Genomic DNA, 16,495 nt, shown 5'->3' on the forward strand with positions numbered 1-16,495 from the left:
CTGGCCAGCCTGGAAGCTCTGCTCGGCCTGCTGGTCTTATGGCATGAGAGGCAGCAAGTGACAAGGGGGCCACCATGACAGCATTCCACAGTGGAACACTTCACGACCCCTTGATCCAGGACCTCTAGATCGGCCAAACCGAAACTACGGAGTTGATGAGAACGCCGTCTGACTGGGGCTGCTGGAGGGTAGGGAGGGGGCCACCCCTGCTACCCCCTCTTGCTTTCCGGGCCTGTGCAACACTGGGACACCAGCACCATCTCTTGTCTGTCTGCTCACCTTGAAGGACGTATCCCAGCCCCATGAGGCAGTTCACTGAGCTGGCATTTAATCTGGGCCTTTCGGAGGCTCTTGCAGCGTTTCAGGAGGTTCCCACCTCCTGAGTGATGTGGACTGGGGTACGCCCGTGGACCCTGTGTCGCCGGCTCCTGTGTACCTGCCTGTGCGTGCTCTGAGCGGATGTTACATGGAACCCAGTTGGGTAAATTCAATGCTGGTGCAGGCCAAGGTATTCCCTCAGCAAAGACAGACCCACACCCAGAGTGTGAGTGATCGCAGGTGAGACAAACCACTGCCACTTCCAGCTGAAAGGGTTCCCATGTAAGCCAATTATCACCAAGTGGCTGTTTGGCAGCCTAAAGCATGGTGCACTGTAGAGGCCTCCTTGACTTCCGTGCATAGCAGGCTGGGTGTTAGGTGGGGCCGTGGCTGGGTCATCTTTGCTGAGAGGGAGCCCACCTCCTGAGCTCAGGCACAGCTTTCATCTCAGCCGTCAAGGTCACTCCACTCACAGATCTGCTGGTGAGGATAGAGGCTGGCCGTCATCTCGTGGGTCAACCATCTCAAGGCCTGGTTTTTGGTGCCCCTGCAGCTGTGGGTGGGCACCGATGTGTAATGCAAGGGTTGGCTGGGGCCATCTGGATGCTTTTCTTCAACTTCCGTTCCCTCCGGAGCCGTGGCTAAGCTTTAGCTCTTGCCTGCGGTCTTGTAGTCAGTACCACAGGCAGCTTCTTTGTCCTTCCGGGCCGTGGCTGATCAGGTTCCCCGCCGGGAACTCTGCCTCGCCACTGTCCTTCTGGTCGCCTCTGGGTGGGGTTCTAGTGAGGCTGCCCCAGTGTATTGAGGTACTGCTTCGGAGATCGGGTTTGAGTTTCTTCTCCCGGCTTTAGCGATCTTCTCATGATATGTTGGGGTAGGAGTGAGCTAAGGAAGACAGGTGCAGCAAAGGTGAGAGGCCTGGGGCACTGGCCACCTGTCATGTGACTCTCTCCTCTGGATGTGCTTGGGTTTGGCCCTGGATGCAGCGGTTCCACCATAACACCGATTGTTGGCAGGCCTGCTACACACACTCCTAAGGCCAAGCAGCGGAGCCGTGGACACAGTTGTCTCACGGTCAGACGCGGTCTCCACCAGGGCCCAGTAGCCAGGAGCGGCCCCTCCCATGGGTGAGGTCTTCAGCCAATGACATGGCCTTGCTCCAGAATTGTAGGTGTTTGTGTTGACCTTTCTCTGCGGGCTTTCTGGGGACTCCGCACGGCATGTCTGCCCACTGTAGACACCGGCACCGTGGGGCCTTGCGTCTCTCAGCCCAAGTTGTTGGGCTTCTGGTACTGCAGCATGGGTCTGAATCTCCCTCCTCTGAGTCCTCTCAAACCTGGCAGCTTTGTGTCACCTGATAAATGGCTCAAAGAGTATTTCCTCAGTGATGCATGGCATCGTCAAACTCAAGGAAGCCTGCCCGGAGCAGGAAGTGTGAGGTGTGAAAACCAGTTTGTCTTGCCTCATATCACTTATTGTAGTAGTTGTATTTTACCTAGAATATAATGAAAGATCATTCTAACCCTAAACAAAGTCTTTTTTTTAATATTTAAACTTTATTTTATTTTTCCAGTGTTCCAAGATTCATTGTTTATGCACCACACCCAGTGCTCCATGCAATACGCGCCTTCCTTAATACCCACCACCAGGATCACCCAACCTCCCCACTCCCGTCCCCTCCAAAACCCTCAGTTTATTTCTCAGATTCCACAGTCTCTCATGGTTTGTCTCCCCCTCTGATCTCTCCCCACTCTCTTCTCCTCTCCAGTTCCCATTGTCCTCTGTGTTACTCATGCTCCACTAGTAAGTGAAACCATATGATTGACTCTCTCTGCTTGACTTATTTCACTTAGCAGAGTCTTTTCCAGTCCCATCCACATTGATACAAAAATTGGGTATTCATCCTTTCTGATGGAGGCATAATACTCAGTTGTTTATATGGACCATATCTTCCTTATCCATTCGTCCACTGAAGGACATCTTTCCACAGTTTGGTGACTGTGGCCATTGCTGCTATGAACATTGGGGTACAGATGGCCCTTCTTTTCACTACATCTGTATCTTTGGGGTGAATACCCAGTAGTGCAATTGCAGGGTAATAGGGAAGCTCTAGTTTTAATTTCTTAAGGAATCTCCACACTGTTTTCCAAAGTGGCTGCACCAACTTGCATTCCCACCAACAGTGTAAGAGGGTTCCCCTTTCTCCACAACCTCTCCACAACCTCTCTTTGTCAATTTTGGCCATTCTAACTGGTGTAAGGTGGTATCTCAATGTGGTTTTGATTTGAATCTCCCTGATGGCTAATGATGATGAACATTATTTCATGTGTCTGTTAGCCATTTGTATGTCTTCTTTGGAGAAGTGTCTGTTCATGTCTTCTGCCCATTTTTTGATGTGATTATCTGTTTTTTTGAGCATTTGAGGAGTTCTTTATAGCTCTTGGATATCAGCCCTTCGTCTGTATTGTCATTTGCGAATATCTTGTCCCATTCCATGGGTTGCCTCTTTGTTTTGTTGACTGTTTCCTTTGCTCTGCAGAGCTTTTGATCTTGATGAAGTCCCAAAAGTTCATTTTCCCCTTTGTTTCCTGTGCCTTTGGAGGCATATCTTGAAAGAAGTTGCTGTGGCCGATGTCGAAAAGGTGACTGTGTTCTCCTCTAGGATTCTGATGGATTCCTGCCTTACGTTGAGGTCTTTTATCCATTCCGAGTTTATCTTTGTGTATGGTGTAAGAGAATGGTCGAGTTTCATTCTTCTACATATAGCTGTCCAATTTTCCCAGTACCATTTATTGAAGAGATTGTCTTTTTTCCACTGGACTTTTTTTTCTGCTTTGTCGAAGATTGTTGGACCATAGAGTTGCGGGTCCATATCTGGACTCTCTCCTCTGTTCCACTGGTCTATGTGACTGTTTTTGTGCCAGTACCATGCTGTCTTGGTGATTACAGCTTTGTAGTAAAGCTTGAAATCAGGCAATGTGATGCCGCCGGTTTTGTTTTTCTTTTTCAACATTTCCTTAGCAATTTGGGATCTCTTCTGGTTCCATACAAATTTTAGAATTGTTTGTTCCAGCACTTTGCAAAATGCCGGTGGAATTTTGATCGGGATGGCACTGAAAGTATAGGTGGCTCTAGGCAGTATAGACATTTTAACAATGTTTATTCTTCCGATCCATGAGCATGGAATGCTCTTCCATCTTTTTGTGTCTTCTTCAATTTCTTTCAAGAGCCTAAACAAATTTTTGAAGTGAATAGAAAAAGAGTGAACATCCCTAACTACTGATATGAGACTAGTACAACCTGGACACCAGAATTATTTAAAAAATAGAATATAATAAAGGAAGATCATACTCCACACTCATTCATTAACATTGAGTAAAATGCATCAGAGTGTCTAATTTAGATTAGCAGATCAAAGGATACTATTAATGCGATCCTGTCATTGGTGCAGAGAAGATGTTCAATAAAACTCAAATTGTATTCATGATAGAAATTATTAGCAATGTAGGAATTATTGACCTGATGAAGAGAATTTACCAAAAATCCTGCACTAACATCATATGATGGTGGAATTTGGAAAGAATTCCCTTTAAAATTAGGAAAAGACCGTACCTGTCAGCACTCCTTCTTTTCCAACATGGAACTTCAGGGCCTGGTTGGTTCAGTAAAGTGAATGTCAGCCCCGTGAGGATTAGAGGTGTTTGTCCGGTTCACCGCCACATTCCAGGGCTTGGGTGTTTGGTAGACACTTGTTGAGTGAATGAGACAAGAAAGATAAATAAAACACCCAAGTATTAGAACAGAAATAGGCAAAGCTGCCATTATTCCTGGATAACATTATTATCTGTAGATCCGGAATCCTCTTGAGCCAAGAAGAGTGTTCGGCACGGCCGCTGAGTCGAGTACCCGAGCGAGTAGCCGACCGTAGATCACAACTGCGTCAGCAGTCCCACCTGCAGCCCTAACGATGCCCGAATACAAGATCTTTATGTGGAAAAGTCCAACCCTCAGTGACAGATAGGAAAGGAGACTTAAGCAGACGGTGTTAGCACGTCAGTACTAAGTAGTGTCAACTTCAGATATGGTTCTGCCCAAATTGATCTGTAGATTCGATGTAATTTCAATAAGTGAATTTGTTTTTGTTTTGGAAATTGACAAGTTGCTTCTAAAACTCATCAGAAAGGGCAAAGGCCCCCTAAATACTCAAGATACTTAGGAAGCGGAGGGTGCTGCTGGGGCAGTGGGCATGGAAAGGTACTGTTCTTGTTGGTGATAAGACTTCTTATAAAGCTAGAGTGTTAAGACTGTGGTGCTGGCTTGGGGGAGAGTAAGTGAGCCAATGGACGGAATCAAGAGCCTAGAATCAGAATCACTCGTGTATGGAAACTTGATATATGACTGTGCTGCTTAGTGGTGAGATAATTCAACAATCGATGTGGGTATGATGATGATCAACATAGGGAAAGATGGAAATTGGATCTTCATCCATTCACAAAAAAGCTATTTCAAATGGATGAAAATACTTAAATATAAGAGGAAAAAACTTTAAAACTCTTAGAAGAGAATACAGGAGATTCTCTTTAAGACCTCGGGATAGGGACTGATTGCTTGAGCAAACTATAGGAAGCACCATCCATAATTTAAAAAAAAAATTCTGTAAAATGAAGAGTTTCTGTTCATCGAAAGAAGAAAGGACAATCCATGAAGAGGAAGGGGATATTTGCATCACATCCCTTCACTTATCTGTTATGAATCCCTTATAAATTATAAATGGATGAACCCATTATCCATTATCAATATTTATACACTGCCTATCACGTAGTAAGCAATATTCTAAGTGCAGGGACAAAAGATGAAAATCTGAGTTTCATTCCCCTAAGAGAGACACAGTGTCACACGATGAGAGGCACTGGGAGAAGGCAAAGCAGAGAAGGGTTATGAGACACGGGACCGGGGGGCGGGGGCTTTGATGGCTGTGTGCCCAGAGGAGCTGTCACTGACTTGGTGACTTGCCAATGAAGACGTTTGGGTCTGTGAGAACGTGGAGCAGGGGGTCCTGGGGGAGCAGCCCTGAGCCCTGCACCCGCCCAGCACCTGCAGCATGACGAGGGGTGGAGGGAATGGGGAGAAGGGAAGGATGTGCAATTGCAGTCAGTTCGGGATTTTATTTAGAGTGAGGTTGGAACAGGAGGGACATGATCTGCGTTTTCAGACCAAATGTCTAGCTGAGACTATAGTACAGGGCACAGGCAGAAGCAGCTCGGTGGGTTAGGGCTTAGCTGGTTATCCCAGAAACAGACCCTAAGACAGGAGTTCAGTGCAAGTCATTCATTTGGGAGGTGACCTCAGGAATACCAGGGAGCAAGGAAGTGGGTCAGGGAAGGGAGGCGGCCAGAATATCGTGTACTCTGAGGGCAGTTACCACTGTGGGTCCTCACTGGGAGCCCTGAACCTCCGTTATCCCTGCAAGTGGCAAGGCAGCTGGGGTATTTTTCAGCAAGTGCTGTTAGCCACTAGCCGAAGGCTGCTGGTGCGCGGAGGCCACGAAATGTTAATTCTCGACACCTCTGTCCTGGTCTGGGAGAATTCTCAGGAAAAAAAGATGCAGATGCCGCAATTGAGTGTTGGTCCTGGGAGAATACGAGTGCCACTCAGGGAGCCCAGTAGAGGGGCTGGGGGCTTGGGCTCAGGTGAGAGACCGTCATTCTGGATGTGTTTTCCAGTAGAGCTACTGGTGGAGCAGCGGTCTGGGTAAAAATTGAGGCAAGAATGGCATCTGATCTGAGCGCGTGGGGACATGGGTTATCTGTCATTGAAATGGGAAAGACTGGGCGGACCAGGTTGGTTGTGCACTGTTTGTACATGTGGCCTGGATGCAGCGTGTGCGCGTTAGGGTGGGTTGCCTGTTGGCCTTCCAGGACTTGTCCAACAGGCCGTTGGACAGACGTGCCTGGAGTTTGGAGGAGAGAATCGTGCCAGTCCTACGCTGGGGAACCATGAGCCTGTAGGATGAAATCAGAGCCATGAGACTGGATGAGGTCAATAACAGAGAGCAAGAATGAGCTCCTCAGGCCTCAGATGCACCGACATTGATTGACAAAGGCGTGGTCGGAGGGCAGAGAGGTTTTCTGAACCATTAGTGAAGGTTAGTGTCCAAAATGTGCAAGGCCCTTCAGTGAATCATTAAGAAAAACAGAAGCAACCAGATGGATAAATGAGCTGAAGATGTAACTGGGCATTTTGCTAAAAGAGTGAGAAACAGAAATGACCAACGAACCTTATTTGTAATTAAAGAAACGTAAGGTGAAAGACATTGAGATGCCCTTTCATACCCTCCAGTTTGTCAGACAGGAATTCCAGCCATGCCAGTGCTTAGCAAGTGGGTCAGCCAGAACCTCCACGCTCCTGCTGGGAAAAGTGTGGCAATCCCCGGAAAGTCAGGCATAGACATGCCTGCCGCTGGGGGATTCCCTCTTAGGTCATGTGCCAGAGGGTGTCCGGGCAGGTGACCCAGAGACCCTCTCACACAGAGGTTCGTGGCTACGCAGTTCACGGCAGCCCCGGAATGCACCGGTTGTGACCGCCCGTGAACAGAGTGATGCGCCCCACGCACCAGAGGGTGGTCTCTGCATCAGGAGGGAAGCCCCTGAGAAGCAGTTTGCTCGCCGTCAGCAAGTCTGCCCAAGTCTGAGAAGGCCGCGTACAGTAGCGTCCCATCACAAAGGTTAAGAGAAGCCAAGTATAACACGTTTTCAGAGTTTGTGGTAAGACAGTAAAGAAAAGAAATTGTTAACAAGCATTACAGGTAGCTACTACGTCTGGGGAGGACAAAGGGGGACAAGAAGGGCTTCGAAAGTCTTGGTGACATTCTGTTTTCTTTAAGTGGGGTGATGGATGGATGGACATTTTATTCCTTTTCTTTAAAATGTGCATCTATACACATATTTATACATATTTTGTGTATGTGGTATGTTTCGTGGTTTTAAAAAATTAACAATCCAAACAATAGGGGGAAAGTTCCGAGCTGCCATTTTCATGCAAAAGCCAAGGATGTTTGTCACAACAGCCCTTGGCATTGTGGCATTGCCCAGGCGCTTCTCATCCAGGAATAGTTCGTACCAGTGTGGTTGCTGGGAGGAGCAAGCTGACTGCTGATCCCTCTGGGCCTCATCCTTGGACACAGCAGTCTTTGTCCTCCAGATAGAGGGATCCAGACACCGAGCTCCCATCTGCAAGGACACAGCTCTGGGGTTCCTTCATGGGCGTGTGTCCTCTCAGAGAGGGCAGAATGATGAGTGGGTATCAAGGGTGAGGGTTGCCAGACGTGCAGAGTGCATGATGCCTAAATGTCTTCTGGGGAGACCTCTGGCTCCAGAGAGGCCCGCACACAAGGCAGAGACCTTCTGTAAGCAGGAGGCCCAGTGTCCGTCCCTCAGCTATTGGACACTCGAGGTCTGGGTGGCTTGTGGTTGGATCAGACCACCCTTCAAATAAGCCCTCCATGGTGGTGGCCATCAGCCCCCGATGCCCAGCAGGGCTGGCGGGAGGAATGAGGTACTGCTCGGCTCGGAAGCTCTGGTGGCTCTGGCCACTAGCGCTCCCGTCCTTCACCCTGTTCTGCCCAGAGCGGAAAAGATGGAAGGGAGCCGGCGTGTGGATTAGTGGCGTCTTTATTTTTGTTCATTTGTAGTCACTTCATGTGTTACTTTGTGAATGTACTTTTTTTTCCTTAGGCAAAAATATGAGTGTCAGTTCCCACCTCCCACTTAATCAAAATAGAGTAATAGCCTTAACCAGGGTCGTGTAGAGACAGCATCCCCAAGGAAGCATAAAACTGACATTGATTTCTTTGCCTGGAAATAAAAAAACAAGTGTCTGTGAGTCATCTTTGGATTTGCATTACAAACAGGAATGCAAACGAGCGCCACCCTGTCTGCATAGCCTCCAGATTTCCAAAATATTTGATCTGGTGCATTTTAAGCAAAATGTGCAAAGTTTACTAAAATCCTAAAATTTTCCAGTGAGGTATTCGAAGTTTGAGTTTTTGCTTGTGTTGATGACTCATTTTCTCTTTTGTTTTCTGTTTTTGTTCTTGATTTACCGTAAACTACCTGCTGACTCACGCCATCCAACCAACATACAATGCGAAAACCATGTCTCCGTCTGTATGTTGTGCACCTGCTGCTCAAACATCCCAATTTGTAAATAATACGCAAATACCCATCCATGAAAACATCACATATAGGAAACGGTTGGTTTCATGACTTTAAACAGTTCTTAAAACTCCTTGCTTTGCTTGCCCTGCCCCTGTCCCTTCTCCTGTGAGCCCTCACCACCGCCTTCCTGAGGCGTGTGGTCAGAGTCTGGCAGTCCCCATCCCCTCTGGTCTCTTCTCAGCATCTGGGGTCCAGTGGGGGCTTCTGAGGGCCCTCCCGGGAACTGTTTGATTCAGGAACTGGCCTTGGGTCTTCTGAGCCAAGTGGGTAAGTGCCCAGCCAGTTTTTCCTGTTGGGATTGGGTTCAGAATCGGAGGGATTTTGTAGGGCATGAGTTTCGACCTGATCCTGTGGAGTCCATGGTTTCTCTGGCACCATCTCCCTTCTGCTCTGTCCCCATTGAACCCACATACAATGGTGGTTCTCCCCAGTGGCCTCTGACGATGCCTCCTCTAGCATTCTTCCTGGAATTGCCCTTCCACGGGGAATCCTCTCTGGGCCTCGGGGCTGGAGGGGATTGGAGATTGTGTCTCCGTGATTCAGAAGGGGTTGTGTAAGGCCTGAACGGAGCGGGAAGAGGGTCTGTCCCCAGAGACAGCAGAGCACCTGGCTCCTGTGTCCAGCCTTCACTGGCCAGCTCGTGCACGCTCGCTCCGTGGTTCCCACGGCTGGGTGGCGTGAACCCCAGGCCTTCAGGAGTATCTGACAGGAGAGCAAAGACACCAGGAGCAGATGAAACCGAGGCTGTGACTGGAAATTCATATAAAGTAGCAAGTATTTGAGATCCTGTTCCAGAAAATGAACATTAATGATCAAGTATTTCACAAGTGGAGAAGATCTTGAGGTTTTGAGAAAATGCCATTTGATGCAGAAATATCTGAATCAGGCCCCTCCATGGCTGTTCCCTGTGCCCTTGGGAAGAGCCCCCTGCCCCCGTGCCCTCCCTCTTCAGAGTGCACACAGTCCCATGACACGCTGAGCACCTTGGGGTCTGTTCCTCCTCATCGTCCCGCCGGGAAAGAGCCAAGTATGAGAGCAGTCTGTCGCTTGCTTGCTGGACCTTGCTGCCAGCATGGAGTGTGGGTCCCAACAGATGTGCACAGGGCACAGGGGATGCCTGTCGGGGTCTGGGGCTCCCCTTTGCGGGGTGTGTGTCACGATGCCTGGCGTGCCTTTAAATCCCTCAAATCTCTGATTCCTCAGCATCTGGGGACAACGTCCTAATGTCCCCGTCTTGTGGGTGAGGAAGCCAGGGGCTCAGAGGAGCTGGGGACCAGGGTACCCTCAGGGTGAACCATCCGCCACATTGCGGGTTGTGATAATGCCTCTTTGGGGTGCCCTAGACCTTCCCAATGCCGAGGCAGGTGGCAGTCAGGAAGGGCCTGGCTTTGAAATGTAGGTGATTGAAATGTAGGCTTTGAAATAAGGTACTTGGGGCTCTCTGGTGTGACAGAAACCATGGACTCTGGGAGGACGGGGCAGGCCCTTTCCACCACTGAGGGGCTGGCTGAGGCCAGAGGTGACAACGCGTGGCCGTGGGGAGGCTGCCGTGTGCTTGCTGACCACCTCCCCCCCGTTCTCCCGTATGCTGCTCGCGTGCTGGTGCCTGGCAGCTCCCGCCCTGGTGCGGCCCCGGAGTGCTCTGCCTGCCACCCTGTGCTTGGGGTATCTGTGGCTGCTGTCACCATCCGTCCTCATGGCTCTCTCAGGCTGTGTGTCTGTGGCCCCCGCCCCCCTCCCGAGTGCCCCCTGGAGCCCTGAGAAAAGACATCTCGGGGGAGGGGTGAGAGCTTGAGTCTCAGCAAAAAGTAGGCCGGGGCGTGTGAGCTTTGTGTTGGTGCACACTGCGCACGATCAGTGCCCTCCCCTGCCTTGTCCTCCATCCCTTCTTTCTCACCCAGAGCCTCTCTTTTCCCGAGAATCTCTAGGTGCCAGTGGCCTGAGCAAAGTCCTTTGGGCTGGGCAGATGCTGACTGTGTTGTAACAGTCTTGGGCCCTCCAGATGCAAGTGGGCAGGTGCGGTCCAAGTGGGACCTCAGAGGAGGCCAGGCACTTGCCGGCTCCCTCACCTTCCTCTGCTTTACTGCCTCATGCTGGGATTTCCCAGCGCTGTAGACGAGGTCTCCCTTCCACCGCTGTGCCGGTCCTCCCGAGCTGACTGGCTCACCTGCAAACCTGGGGCCCGCAGGGCGAGTGTGGGTGTTTCCTGCACCACTGAGATTCTCTTGCCCCAGCACAGCAAGCAGGTGAGGGAGCTGTAGGCAAGCCTGTTTGCCCTCCAGGATCCCACCCATGGTCCACTTCTGCCTTTTGCTGATCCAGACCCTAGTCAGCACCTCCTTGTGACTACCTCGTGCCTCCCACCTCTAGCCCCCCAGCAGAGACAGACTAGAGTCCCCAGCATCCCCCACCCCAGTGGGAACAAAGGGGTGGACAAGGCTGGGTTGGGGCCATGGTCCTCAGAAGTGGGAGTGAGACCTGCCTGTCCACTGAACGCTTTGTCCCAGCCAGGACCAGCTGGGCAGCTCTGGAGGGGGGCAGCCAGCTCTCCCCAGGCTCCCCACAGCCCCTGCACGTGCTCTCCCACTGCCGCTCATTGAACATGTCGTGTTCTCTTCTGTCTCCATTGGACCACTGAATCTGGCGATACATTGTTTCTAAGCCTGAGCTGCTTGCCTATGTTAGACACCCAGATGTCAGGGAGCTGCTGTCATGCGGGCACCTGGTCTCTAAGCAGACAGAGGCTGGGAAGCTGCCCAGGGCCACAAGCACACCTACGTCGTCCGCCCAGAGCCGTTCTTCCTGAAAGGGATGGGCTGATAATTCAAGGTGCCCCTGGGCCCAGATGGAAAGCTCACTCCCCCTCTGATGAAGGAGCCATGCTTGACATCCCGGGATCTCTGCCACTGGGAGCATTCGTGGATTTCCTGAGTGGCTTCCGTGGTGTGGGCAGTGGGATCGCCCACACTTACACTTCGTACGGTGACTTGTCTGCAGGCACCGTGAGCAGCTCTGGGGGAAATGTTTGCCCCTCTGCCAGGTCCCAGGCAGGCAGGGGCTTTGCTAGCCATGCGGAGAAGGGAAGGGCCCCTCAGAGGCTCTCCGTGGAGAAGCAGCCCTGCCCGGCGCTTGCACGGCTTGGCTGTGTCTCGCAAGAGGCGGTCCACGTTGGAGGCCCATCCACAGGTGGCCCCCTGGCTCCTCTTGGCAGCAAGGGGCTACTTCTGGGAGTTCGTCTCTCTCCGTCCCTGTCGGGTGCAGGGGAGCCTAGAGCAGAGGGTTTCCATTGATTTGCTGCATGAGAAGTGATTGGCAATGACAAGCTTCACTTTCGGAAGGTTTTCTGGTGGCCGTTGCTGCTTCTCTCCTGTAGAGCAGTGACTTTCTGTTTGGTCTCTCTTTGGATCCACTTTCCTTCGGGGCACAGCAGGTCTGGGAGAGGCGGGTGGGAGGTCTGCCATGGTGGGAGGCTGATCTCCGCCGGCTTGAGAACAGCCTGTCTTCCCCACAGAACAATTTCATCAACCTCAGCTTCCTGCGCCTGTTTCGGGCCGCCCGGCTCATCAAGCTGCTGCGCCAAGGCTACACCATCCGCATTCTGCTGTGGACCTTTGTGCAGTCCTTCAAGGTGAGGCCCGGCCCAGCGCCCTGAGCCCCGGAGCGGCCCTCCTCCTGGAGGCCCCTTGGTGCCTGTTACCCCGTTGTGGTTTACAGACCTTCTAAGTTGCCCAGACAGCCCCTCGGTTGTGCTCACTGACCCCGTGGCGGGGCGCGCGACTGCTCAGGGATGAAGGAAGCGAGGCCGCCTCTTGGTAGAGGGGCTTTGTGGTCAGTGGGGTGGCTCTGCGGCCGCTGAGGTCTGAGCCAGGCAGACCACCATCCCCTCCGCAGACAAGGTCCGAGCCAGGCAGCGGGGCAGCCCCCTGGAGCTGCCCTGTCCTCCGTGTGTCTCCACAGGCCCTGCCCTACGTGTGTCTTCTCATCGCCATGCTGTTCTTCATCTACGCCATCATCGGCATGCAGGTGGGCGTGCTGACGGGACCGGGGGCGGCAGGGTGCTGGTCACGGTCACCAGATGGTACCTGTGACAGAGCGACACTCAGGGAACTTTGCTTATGAGGCAGATACCGTTTTCAGGACTTTATGAACTTAACTCTCAGAAAGGCTGTTCTATCGATGAGGACACTGAGGTTGGGCACCCCGAGTCTGGGCCTGTCTCCCAGAGTCCTCTAGTGAGGCGTAGTCCCCCCGTCCGTGGCCCGTGGTACTGTGCTCTGCCGTGCTCCTGAGTAAAACCCCACGGGGCTGTTAGGGTGTCGGTGGGCTCATTGGACTGGGTGCTGGCCGCCCCCGCCGGTGGAGATTTGAAGCACATGTGCCCCAGCCGGTCCTTCTCTCAGTCCAGAGAGCCAGCCTGACCCTTTACAGGAGATCGTATGTTCTAGAAGAAAAAGTCAGCAGGATCGAATTGGGTCACTATACTGTCAGATCCAGCTGAGAGAATTTAGATCCCCTTCATTTCCCCAAGAACCCTTGGTTAGCTGTTTGGAAAAACATTTATGAGACACAAAGCAGTGTTCCAGATTTGAATCTTTGGCATCGGGTCACTTTTCAGCAGTAGGGTAGGAGTTGGATCCCAATGTTAAATTACAGTGGAAGAAGCCACTGTCTCAAAGGTTAGGTGCAAATTGATTTTTAAACTCTGTTTCAGGGAGTGAAAAGCTTCACTTGCTTTAAAATTTGCTGATACCGGATGCTCTTTAAAATGTATTTTTCGGGGCGCCTGGGTGGCTCAGTGGGTTAAGCCTCTGCCTTCGGCTCAGGTCATGATCCCAGGGTCCTGGGATCTGAGCTCCCTGCTCAGCGGGGAACCTGCTTCCCCCCTCTTTCTCTGCCTGCCTCTCTGCCTACTTGTCATCTCTGTCAAATAAATAAAATCTTTAAATAAATAAATAAATAAATAAAATGTATTTTTGGCTGCTTTTTTTTGTGGATGTATAAGACCATAAGGGTCACTGATCTTTGTTTTTGGTGAAGCTTTGATAGTTCCTAAGTTTTTCAGCCAGATTACAGATTTCAAGCCACGTATAGTTACTGACTTGTTTGCATTCCTAACCCAAAAAAGAAATCAATTAAAATGGATAAAAAGCCCATTGTGGTATTTGCAAAGACACTTAAAAAGAAACTTTCAAGTTGATCTCCTGGCTATTATCACAATAATTCCCGCCTCGTAGTCACTGATGACAGAGTGAACTTTCTAGTGCGTCCGTCTTCCATACAGAGCAGCCCACGTACGCTGAGCTCCAGCCGCGTTTTCACTGGGTGTGCGGACTTGTGCCTGCAGACACGTGGAGCTGGCGGGGGGTGGGGCAGTGACACATTTGGCTGGAAGCACAGGCCCCTCCAGCCCCTGCTACAGTGGAGGTGGCTAAGGGCTGTGTCCTGGGCCTTGTGGGTCCTCACGGGCACACACCCTCCTCTGCCTGGCCACAGCTCCAGGGGTCCCAACAGCACCAGCCTGCAGCCTTCTTTCTCCTTTCAGGTTTTTGGAAATATTGCGCTGGATGATGACAGCAGCATCAACCGGCACAACAACTTCCGGACGTTTCTGCAGGCCCTGATGCTGCTGTTCAGGTGTGTTGGTCAGGGGTCAGCACAGGCTTGGGGGCTCCTCCGTTCAGGAGGGACGGGGTGTGTGCCAACCCAGCTCGGGCTGGCCTCCCCTCAGTGGGCCTTCCCAGCTTCTTCTCCCCTCTTCTTGGCATCCTTCCCTAAGGGTTCCTGGGCCTCAGGGCAGACAGAACGCAAGCCCCCAAGGGAGGTCAACCTGAGAGCCCCAGGTGTGAGGCTGGCCTTGACCACCTCGGCTCAGGTACCCGGTGGTGGCCAGAAGGCCTTAGTGAGGCTGCGGCCAAGGGTCTGGGAGGACAGAAGGTGTCCAGCAGGATCTTTTTCAGTGTGCTGGCTGTAAGCTTTCCATCTGCTCACCTTGTTGACTGCAGGGTCTGTGGGACCGGGGGAAGCAGGGCAACAGCTGCTGACGGCGAGCGTGCTACTTAGTGACCCAAGGGACTCAGCTGGCCAGACCCACTGGTGTGAGTGTGCCTCCAGCTGCCCTTGGGGCTCACAGGACTGCAGTTCCCTAGGCTTTCTGCCCCAAGTCCAGCGTCAGAGTGGCTTGGTCCTGGCTCAGGTGCCTCCCGGTGAGAATGTGTTCGGGAGGCCTGGGGGCACCTGTTGTCCTGAGACGTGGCACACTCTCCTCAGACTGGGGGCTGTTGACCCTCCCTGTTTGGGGTCTGAAGGGAGAGGGGTGAAGGTGTCTCCCCGCCTCCAGAGTCTCCTTCAGTAAGGCAAGCCCACCACTGTGACCCTCGGAGGGAAGAAAGGAGCCCTTTGGAGGGACTTGGGGAGCTGGGGGCTGACATAAGATGCCACCCGGGGCTCCTTCTTGAGGTTCCCACATGTGTGTTTCTTTTCTTTCTTCCCTTTTTTTTTTTTAAGATTTTATTTATTTATTTGACAGAGACAGAGATCACAAGCAGGCAGAGAGGCAGGCAGGGAGAGAGGAGGAAGCAGGCTCCCTGCTGAGCAGAGAGCCCGATGTGGGGCTCGATCCCAGGACCCTGAGGTCATGACCTGAGCCAAAGGCAGTCGCTTAACCCACTGAGCCACCCAGGCGCCCCCACATGTGTGTTTCTTTATGCAAATGCTTGTGAGGCCTAAGCTGGGGGAGCCCCACACAGTCCCAGGCAGGGCCTGTGGGGTTCTTTCCATGGAGGGAGAGCAGACGGGTCTGCTCTGCTAGGCCGCCTGGAGAGAGTTGGCTGACCCTTGTTCTTTCAGTCAGAGGCCGACACTTTCTCCAAATGACATCGTCTCTCCAGACTTTAGCTGTTATGTTCATTTCATCTCTTCATCTGTTAAAGTCCTGCCTCAGGCTGCAGTAGTTGAAGCAGGTCTCTGAAACCAGCCGCAGCTGGAAGCCTTTGTTCTCAAAGATCTCTTTTCCTCCCTGATCTCGGAGTCACATAGGAATGCCCATGTCAGTCAGGCCTGGCACAGGACAGCTGCCCTGCAGGAAGAGCCCCCTACTCCTAGCCACTGGTGATGGACAGTGGGCTCGCTTGTGCCCAGAGCTGGGCTCGCTTGTGCCCAGAGCTGGGCACACGGGCACACCAGGTGGGGGGCACCCAGGCCTCTGGTCTACCTGCAAGTCTGCGGGACCTCCGGCCCGTGTTCTGACTGCATATCGGGGACAAATGTCCATGAAGAAGGTCCTCCATGGTGGCCGCTCGGGGTGGGGTTGTTCGTGGTGTGTTCTGGAAGCGCAGACGCTGCTGTGGCTGGAGTGGGCTGAGCAGAGAGAGAGAACGGGCTGCAGGCCGCACGGAATTGTGGGCAGTTGTGTGCATTTTGGATTTGCAGTGAGTTTGGGGGTCGTTGAGAGAAGTGACCTGATCTCATCTGTGTTTGTTGGACCCACTTGGGTGTTGTGGGGTGTGGAGCAGGAAAAGCCACTCAGAAGCTGTTGCAGAGCTCGGGGAAGGTGATGGTTGCCTAACCCAGGGTGGTGAGAGGCAGTTAGAGTCCAGCTGTTCTTTGGAGGTAGATGAGCTGGTGAACAGGGGTGGTGAGAATGAGTGGAGGCAGGGATGACTGCGACCTGTTTGGTCTGAGAAACTGGAGGGGTGGAGTCCCCACTTGTTGAATCAAGGAAGGCTGGGATGGCACCTGCTGTGGGAGGGGCCAGGAAAGGCTGTGTTGGCTTCGAGGGGCTCAGAGGTCCATGGAGGGGCACTCACCATGGTGCTGGCTTCTGGTGCACTGCCTTATTTTCAGTAACTAGTTCTTTCTAGGTTAATGATCAGTTTGCAAACCTAATGCCAGAGGATTCTGAGCCCAGTGAGGGTGTGCACTGGAGCCCGCTCTTCTGGGAACCCTTCTCTGGCTGGTCTGGC

At 52.2% G+C, this 16,495-nt stretch overlaps 1 protein-coding gene across 2 annotated transcripts in view; it reads left to right on the plus strand.

Annotated features, from left to right (window-relative positions):
* Positions 1–16,495, plus strand: part of LOC111145672 (calcium voltage-gated channel subunit alpha1 B) — a 184,449-nt gene that overhangs the window by 141,489 nt on the left and 26,465 nt on the right. For both annotated transcript variants that reach the window (XM_022500758.1, XM_022500759.1), the window contains exons 32-35: positions 8,564–8,569; positions 12,046–12,162; positions 12,492–12,557; positions 14,077–14,168. In XM_022500758.1, coding sequence (XP_022356466.1) covers positions 8,564–8,569; positions 12,046–12,162; positions 12,492–12,557; positions 14,077–14,168 — 281 coding nt within the window. The remainder of the gene's footprint in view (positions 1–8,563; positions 8,570–12,045; positions 12,163–12,491; positions 12,558–14,076; positions 14,169–16,495) is intronic.

Source organism: Enhydra lutris, unplaced genomic scaffold, assembly GCF_002288905.1.
Source record: "Enhydra lutris kenyoni isolate GAN:26980312 unplaced genomic scaffold, ASM228890v2 scaffoldscaffold13, whole genome shotgun sequence".
Taxonomy (NCBI): domain Eukaryota; kingdom Metazoa; phylum Chordata; class Mammalia; order Carnivora; family Mustelidae; genus Enhydra; species Enhydra lutris.